At 42.6% G+C, this 9,411-nt stretch overlaps 1 protein-coding gene across 1 annotated transcript in view; it reads right to left on the bottom strand.

The window, feature by feature from the left end:
* Positions 1-67: 67 nt before the first annotated feature.
* Positions 68-9,411, bottom strand: part of ERICH1 (glutamate rich 1) — a gene marked incomplete at its 3' end in the record, with an annotated part of 150,922 nt that continues 141,578 nt past the window's right edge. The window contains exon 6 of the mRNA XM_084261167.1: positions 68-459. Within this exon, the coding sequence (XP_084117293.1) occupies positions 68-459 (392 nt within the window). The remainder of the gene's footprint in view (positions 460-9,411) is intronic.

Genomic DNA, 9,411 nt, shown 5'->3' with positions numbered 1-9,411 from the left:
GGTCCTGCCCGCGGCGGCGGCACAGCGGGCAGGGGGCAAGAACGACGCCTCCCCGCTGTGCTGCTCCTCACCTGCCACCGCTCCCCGCCTGAGCCGCCGTCCGCAGCCGCCGCGCCGCTGCTGCCATGTTTGCGGGGGCGGGGGCACGCGGGAGGGGGGATGCGGGGGGGGGGGGGGGGGCTTTCCCGTCACCACGGCAACCGGCGCGGCGCCGGCCCCGCTCTGACAGCGCCGGGCCGTCGGCCGGGGGTCCCCTCTTCTCGCACGGCCGCCGGGCGCCTGGCAGCTCCCCGGCCTCGCCGCGGGGGGAAAGAGCCCCCGCAGCGTTCCGCTGGCACGGGAGGGGCCCCCCAAGGACAAGGCCCCGCCGAGGGCCCAGCCAGTTCTCCCAGAAGAGGGGCCGGCGGGTGTTGCGGAGGGTGCGGATGCGGAGCTCGGGCGGCGATGTCCGCAGAATGTCTGTGTGAGCAACGCGGGGCACTGCGGTGGAGTCGGGCCTGTCCGTCGCGCTGGGGGCAACGGCACCCACGCCGCGCCAGACACCACCTCAGGTGGTCCTGGCCTATCCACCCGTGTCCAGCCGGCTCCTCAGCCCACGGATCCCCTGGGGTGCATGGCAGGAAGGGCAGGCTCCATAGCCATGGCACCGGTTGCCTTCCCCTTCCCACCTCCACCAAGCCCCGCAGCCAGGGTGGAAAAGCCCACAACCCACAACCACCCCTCCCCCCTCCCCCTCACCCCCTGTTGTATCCGACTGGAGTCCAGTGAATCCCAGTAACTTCCAGTTTGGTGGCTGAATGATCCGGATATAACACTATGTGTCAGCTGGGGTGTTTTGATCATTCTTGTTTTTAAACAGATTCACAGAATGTTAGGGTTTGGAAGGGAACTCCAGAGATCATTGAGTCCAACTCCCCTACTAGAGCAGGTTCCCTAGGACAGGTCACACAGGTAACCCTCAGACATACTAGCATACTTTTCCATAAAAATCACCACTCAGGCGCTCATTTATCCACTATTTTGAACCATGAGTTGAGGGTCAGGTGTCCAAAGAATTGAGAAAGTAACCATGACCAGCCGGTTTTGGTGGTTCTGTTTGTTTAACGTTGCTGTGATTTCTCTAGCAAAAGGCCGTGATACTCAAGGATCCCTCATGAAAGACACGCAAGCCTTGCTTTGACCTGATCTCTTCGGGGGACAAGCAGCAGCGATTAGGCGGCAGCAATGCCTTGCTGAGGGTGGTTTCAGCTGCAACGTGCTCCTACCTGCTTAGCTGGAAAAGGGCTCACCCCGGGGCTGGAACACCAGCTCCCACAAGCAGGTTGCTCTGCGTGCTGCCCGTGCGTAAGGGGAGTTGCTTGGGATTGCTTTAATTCCCCATCGGTGGTGTACAGACACCCACAGAGTCAAGGGTTATAAAGCAATGAATAAACCGCTACATTTTCTGTCATAAAACATCCTTATCCATAGTAGCTAGCTTCAGAGGCATCATGGCCCTAACTATAATCTCACTTTTGTACTGTTTAAGATTTTCTGCAATGACTTAGGAATGCCATGTAGGTAAATATAATTTATTACCTAACTGCACAAAAGGCACATTTGCTTCACTTGAACCTGAAATCACGGAATTTACACCAGTGCAGTTTTAGCCCTCTGTCTTGGAAATGAACTTTGCAAAATAATAGTGATACCCATAGTGCAAGTGCACGAGCGTTCGAAGGACTGGAAAAATGTAGGTTTACAATGAGCTTCCAAACAGAATCTTTTTCTTTGTCTCATTTTCAATCCCTTCTGTTGCAAGAGTGAAACCTACTAAAAAATGAAGCACAGAATTCCCTTTCACATCTTGCGTTAATATTAACCAAATCTCAAGAGAGTAGGAGACAAAACACATTCTCAGTTATTAAAGACAGATCTGGTTTAGCATGGGCTTCCTTCAGAAGGCCTGGTCAATTTATAGCAAGTTCTATAACCTACTCCTCCTCCTCCGAATTTATAAACAAAAATATTGGGTAGGCAAAGCTGAACGTTTCCAATTTACATTGACATGTTTGGGTAACTTTACGTAGTAAACGACCGTTTTGTTTTATTTGAGTTCTGCATTTAGACCCTTGAAAAGATCAAATAAGTTATTAGTCACCAAGTGACCCTACTGTTTCAACCTGGTGCCTCCCTTGCACTATTTTTCTTACAGTTATCCGAAACACCAGCTCTACCATTTGTCTTAAATCCTGAAAATGGTTACAGGACCTGTGCAGGTTTGGTCTCATGAATAAATTCACATGGCATTCCCAATATACACAAAATTAACTACGTGCCTTTGGTATTTTCTAGTCTTATTAATTTGTTGGTTTGGGGTTTTTTTCCTGTAGATTTTCTCTTAAGAATATGGACTTTGGTATGAAATCCTGGATTTACTTCAATCACTGTACATCATTCTAGCTAAATTCAGAGAGGTCAGAATTTTAGTCCAGACTTTCTATTTGTCTTCAAGACCCAAGGCATGGTTGAGCACTATCTGATGTTCTGATAGTATTTTCTGCTGATCTGTTCTACAGACTTTGTGCTTAAAAATGTATTATTTCCTTTTAAAATTAAGTGTAGGAATTTAATCGAAAGAGTTTTTCAGTGTAAGAAGCTGATATCCCCAGACTAGGATGGAGAAGAATACAAAACATTTAAATCCAGAGTTTCTTCTTCTAAGCAACTACATTGTCATGTTTCCCTAAATTGTGTTCCTGGGAAGGCTGTGAAATTCTGTTTGAGAAACTTCTTGCACAGCATTTAAAATGTTATGAACTTCTATATAAATATCATTATGAGGAAAAATTGATGATTTTACTTCCCAACACTGATCCTGTTTCCCTTAAGGGACAGGCACAAACACAGCAGGGGAAAGAAAAGGTGCGGGAAGTAACAGAAAATGCAGCCTTTGTTTCTGACTCTGGTGAAAGACTGAGCTGTTTTGAAAGCAAAGGCAGACAATATGATTTTAGCAGCCACTTCATGACCTGGGAAAACACTACACTACTGAAAAACTCCTTTGCTCTTTTGCTCCAGGCTCTCACCCAGGGGAGAAAAGGGTGGAGTTCTTTTGGCAGACTACACCAGGCTCTCAGGAGACAGAAAGGAAAAGTGGGAAAGGTAGGAAAGAGCAATAAAGAGATGATCCCCTGTGTCATACCAAGTAACTGTATGACACTTAGTGGCTCTAGCATACTTCAGTGACCCCAGGCTGCAGGCCCCTTGGATATTGCCACCCAGGCACACATGATGGTTTCAGGAACTGTGTCTATCCCAATAGCTCTCAGGATTTTCCTTTCAAATCTTAGTTACTATTCATGGCATCCCTCACTCATCTGTGCCACAATCAGTATCTTAAGTGAGGGGCTCTCACCCTTCACTTGGCAAACTAACCTTTGCCATGGCTGCCCGTTCTGAGAGCGTGCAAGCTGTGCTAAAGTGAACACAGTTACAGTGCTGCTGCTCTAAACAAGAAGTAAAAGCAGCCCAGGGGCAGTGGTCCACATTGAGTTGGAGACCACACATCCACCACTGCTGCCACCACCACCAGCAACCTTCTTGGCTGAACCTGGCACTCAGAGCAGTTAACCAAGCTGTTGGAGACTGTTACTAGCAAGTTGAGGTTCACCACTTCCCAGCACCACAACTGTTAGAGAGACACCTTCTCTTCCTGTGGTGGCCCCTTGTTAGCAGTTTTATGGTGAAAACTGTCCTTGTGGCACTGTGCCAGAACATGGCACAGGTGTGTTGTCCCGAAAGTGGGGCCGTTACCCAGTGTGCAGTATGCCAGTATACACATAGAGCACAGGTATTGGAGTTACTCCATATCTGTGCAGAGGTGGATTATCCATGTATCCTTTACTAGCTTCCTACCCCTGTTGAGAAGTGGCAGAGTCCTAAACTGCAATAAATCTCAAGAAGTTTTTAATGCCTAGATGTCTAATCTCAGTTATTCTCCCTTTCTAATTGGTAGAGAGAAATACTGCATGGCTTTGCCTTTTCCATCTTCGCTCTCTGAGGTGTTTGCTGTAGGCATCTAGCTGTAAACATACCAGAGTTCACAAAAATAAGCAATGCCAGGGGTCACATCCTCCAAACGCAAAAGGGGAGGAAGGTTCAGCAACTAGCAATAATGGAGTCCGCTAATGGGATGGTAAGACTTTCTTCCTTGTGTTTTGCCCTGTACTCTAGCAGTTCCCTAGCAATACTTTAACCTAAAACATATGTAATCTGTATGAGAGAATACATATTGTGAGATGTGATACGCCGTTTTTATGAATATAAATTCTGGATGACTACAATACATGAGTTCTGCAAGTCGCCACATTGTCCAAGCTCTTTCAAATAAAATACTTCACCTCCTTATACACATGCACAAGTCCCATTTACTACAGAAAAGCTGTTCTAGAGCAATTTCAAGAAGGTTGCTTCTTACTTTTTTGGACCTTTTAAAGCAAATTGTAAAATACAGCCTTTTTAGGAGCCAGAAAATACCCCCAATTGGTCTAATCTTATTTTATAAACTCTTATACAACTATTTTAATCCTTACCAATAAAATCCTTACCTTTACCTGTAAAGGGTATGAAATCTTCTGTCTCTAACCAAAACCCATTCTTAGTGATAACAAAACCGATGCAATTTAAAATACTGACATGTATAGGAAAGCTCTTTCTGGACTGGCATATAACATACTCATTGTGGCCCTTTGTCCAAAGAAAATGAGTGAGAGAGAAAAACAAAATACTTATTAAAAATACACTTATTTAAAAAAAAATGACAGCTGGTTGAATCAACTGGAAGTCAGCTCAAAAAATACCAGGAGTCTTAGAGGAAGCAGATACAGTGCGTGCGAATGCACGCTAAATTAATTTATACTCTGTCATTATGATTTATTATAGAGATTTTCTGTCCCCAGGGATGACATAGCAAAAATAGAAGGCCAGAACTGATCACAAAGTCTTCTAGACATACTGTTATGAAGATAGATTAATACGGTGCTTTAAACCAGAAATAAATAAGCAGAAATGGGATAAATATACAGAAAAAAAAGACCTTAAGATTTGCCCATAAGGTGACACAGGTAAAACTGAAAAAGCTAATATAATGTATCACGCTCAGATTTCATGGAATATGCTGATTTTTCACAATCTAGCTGTTAATGACTGAGCTTCATGAGAACAGATTCCATTATTTTCTACTGTGGGATTCCTTGTTGTAATGTAAATCAAATTGGCAGTGACTTCTACTGGAAATAGAATATTAGCTAAAGTATACTATTACCTAACCTCTCTGGCCTTGTGTTCCTTTTCTTTTCCTGAAGTCTTTCTCAAAAAAATTTCGTAGGCACCAAAGAGTTAAAATAAAATACCATGAAACAGCGCTGTTCTCTGCAACAGGTACATTGGGTAGGAGTGCCCACAGAAGACAGCAGGTACTAAACTTTCATTGTCTTTGGGAAACAAATGTCATAATCTGAGGTGGGTGCAGTTCTCCATTTTTTGAGGTATGCTGTGTTTTGTATTGTGTTGGTCAGAAACAGTTTTTCAACAAATCTAGTGCATTTACAATTTTGAATTATCGAAAGTTAATGAAAATGAAAAATTACAAGATTAACTTTTGAATATTGAAACCACAGGGTACAGTGCTCCTGAGAAAGGTTGTCCAGACTCACACAGGAACAGTAAATGTAATCAAACATCCATCATCTTCTAGACTACTCAGTGATCAAATTTGCACAAGAGTTAAACCTAAAGAAACCTCACCAGAATTTTATTTAAGTCCAGAGTAAAACTTTGGTTGCAGCTTCTCTGCCTGGTGAATTGGTGGTCCCAGCCTGAAATATTGTCACGGATCTACCAGTACTCCAATCAGGCAAAGCAGTTTTACTGCAGATAGGGCCTTTTTCTTTGTAGTTCCACCCTTATTTGAGGAAAACAATGTGTATTAGTGGGAAAAAATAGGGGACTAGTTTGCCTACAAGCAGCTATCATCTACCAGCGCAGCTGCTCTGGCCATGAATGACATCTCTGCACTATGGACGTATGCCAGGTAATCACAGAGGTGACATCTGTGTTCTTTGAAGGGACAATTCCTACCTGCAGTTTTGGTGCAAATCTACAGCAAAGTTTACCTCCACATTCTCTCCCTGCCCAAAGCTTTGTGAGGCCAGTTCTCACAATAATCTGAAAAGGCAGACAGAAGAAAGAGATTGGCAAAGAAAACACTCCAGAAACATTCCAGTTCAATGCTTCTTCTGCTGGTTGACATCAGCAACAGAAAGATAACGAAGGAAACTACTCACTGTGAAGGAAGAATCTCAAGACACCAGTATATGACTCTCCTGGGGCCAATTATTCTGCAAATATTTCTCAGTGATGCAGGGAGCACATAAGCTCTCACTAGACCATGCAGGAAGGAGCTAAAAAGTTTTAATTAAGTCCTGTTTAAACCATGTTAGCTGTCATTCTCCATTTTAGAGCCAGGTGCTAGCCCAACCGTAACCAAACCTTCAAGTCCTCTCAGCAGAGAAAGGGCTAGAGGAAAAAAGAAGCAAAAGGAGAACAAAAAGTGATTCCAGGAGGCAAGAAAGGTTCAAGGGAAGGTGTGTGAGTATCACAGACTCAAGAATAGATTCAAGGGCACTGGAGGAGGGCAGCCCCCAACACCATCAATCATTGCTGGAATGTGCTGAGGGAAGCAATGGATGCTGCTCACCAGTGCTCTCTTTGTTGTCATGAGAAGATGGGGAACGGGAAGCAGATGATGCAGTTGGCAGGTTCATCCCCACTGAGTCTGCTCCTTCTGGTGGCATGAAAGGCCACTTTGGCCGTGACAGGGAGGAGACTGATGAAGGCGTCATTTCTGCCCATTGTGTTATAAACTTCTCAAGTGCTCATTAATGAAAATGTGTTTGAAGAGTAAATATTCTTTAATCTAGCAAGACTGAAATACTGTTCTGCAGTGAGGAAGCCTTTTTTTTATAGGTCATGTGCGCTTTAAGACAGAATTGTGTTTATTTGTAACTTCTTTCCTGACGGTTAAAATGTTCCTTAGTTGCTATATTAATAAATGGGCTTCGGATATGAGAAAACAAATTACGTACTTCCTTTATAGTGCAGCTTCAGTGGAATGATCTGAATGTACTCACTTATATATTAGTGAATTAATCCTGACAACAGATTTCTCAAATAACATCTTCATAGCTGGAAATGCCATCTTATCTTTTTTTCCTCTTTCTCAAAGTTTGCTATTACTGGAATCAAACAACAAATCATGATTAATAATAAAGTATATATATATATATGCACACATATGCTGGAAGCCAAAATACACAGATTTTTCTAGCAAGCTTTGTCAAATCCATTACTAAGCAAGCAGCAATTTCCTGACTTTGCATTCTTGCCATTTATCCACTAGCCCACTTTCTTTTGAAATACCACATCTACACTAGCAAGTACTGCTGCAGAACTGTCAACAAGGAGTCACGGATTGTGTAGCTACAAAGATGGCTTTTTAAGAGTTCAAAACCTTGTATTATTCTCATCTGAGTGATACAAACTCTACAAAGCTCCAGAAGCTTTTACCCAGCCTACAGAAGAACAGGAACATGGATGTTGCCTCATTTATGGTTTTTTTCCTAACAATCTTCCAGTTCCATGATGTCCTGTTCCCCCAAAGCAATTGTGCTGTTGGGGTTTTGATTTCTATTCCTATAGGATCAATGTGATATGAAACCTTCATTTTTGAGAAATACTTTTTATTTTTCTCTGCTGCTAGCTCAGATTGCAGGCAGGCAGACGTTGCAGACATTGCTTCACATAAATTGAGAGGACACTGAAATACCATTCTTCTGTCTGGAGACAAAGAAAATTAATCTCCTCACCCCGGAAAGAAGGAAATGTGCAGGGCTATTTATGGCTCAACTGTAGACTAGCCATGTCTATGAGGAAAAGAGAAGAGGTGCAAACCCAGTGAATAAGAAGCAATACTGCTAAAAGACAAACATCCTTCTGGAACAGTAAAGGTATGCTTGCTCTAACATGGCTGAATCAAGCCTAGAGTACATGTGCCCCGGCATCCTGTCTTTGACAATGGTGTTTAAGAAAAGAAACAAGGCACAGGGCAAGTTCAGGGTGATACTTCCCCTGGCATATCCTGCCAGCATCAGCTTCCTACATAGGAGGCTGTATCAGCATCTTTGGAGTTTACAAAACCTGATGTGCTTTTCTCCCATGAGTTTTCCTTATGGATTCAACTCCTTACAATAATACATAAAAATTATTTCCTTTTCTTTATTTATTTAATAAAGAAAACTAACACAACAAAAAACAAACATGCAAAGAACTTTGCTTTTAACCAACAGAACAAAAATTAGGAATGTTAATGTCATGATGGGGAAAGATAACATGGGACAACATTACCCAAAACAATCTGTTGGTGGAACAATGTCATGTGCTGCATAAAGTCCCCCTGTATATTGCCACAGGACAGCCACCTCCCCATCTGAAGAGCCCTCTAGTTTCCAGCCACCTCTGTACACAAGCAGGGAGCCCAGCACCCCAGTACGTGTTTGCAATAGCAAGGACTTTGAGAGGATGATTGGACTTCTAGTAATTTAATTTTCTATTGCTGGCAGATAAAGGTCTAGCCTAAACTATGAAGCATTTCAAATTTTATTGTCATTATAAAATGCAGTCACATAATCTCTTGTCCTTTCAAACATTCAGCAGTCTAAAATCTGTGAGTATGAGTACACCAGTGGAATAGTGAGGCCAGAATCTGAGAAATATGCTTGATTTCTAATTCAATGAAGTAAAGAATTATATATAGTGCAGAAGCATACTATGTAGCCATAGAATTTTGGTTAAATAAAATAATGCAATTAAATGCACTGAGAAATTAGAAGTTTGAAGGGAATTGGAAAAAAGTAACAAAATACTAGCTAAGCAACAAAGCCAAGCCAATTGTGTGACAGATGGAGTTAGAGTTACAGCTCATGAAATTATACTCATATATTCCCCATACAGTTCTGTAGCACAGGACTGTCATTCATGGAAATTGAAAATTCAAAATAATTTTCAAGCAAGTTGTCACCTCAATAAAACTGCACGTGAATCTCTTACTGAGAATGAAGCGTTTGGCAGTTAGGAATCTTGCTTGCTACACTTTGGAAGTCTTTAAAAAGGTTGATTATATTTACTTCTTTACATATAGTCTTACTATTGTATTGACCTTGATTTCACTTTCTTTACTTTGCTTCTGAAGTAAAGTATACAAAATTAAATTAGAGGTGCCTTAGTTCTCAACCAGTGTCCACACAGGATTAAAAGGAGTTTTACTATTACACTCCAGAGTCACACCTGCAGTTAATTCAGATCATTTTCCTG

Source organism: Gallinula chloropus (assembly GCF_964237585.1).
Source record: "Gallinula chloropus genome assembly, chromosome: 3".
NCBI lineage: Eukaryota > Metazoa > Chordata > Aves > Gruiformes > Rallidae > Gallinula > Gallinula chloropus.
The sequence above is the reverse complement of the archived record's forward strand: the minus strand, read 5'-3'. Positions and strand labels throughout refer to the sequence as shown.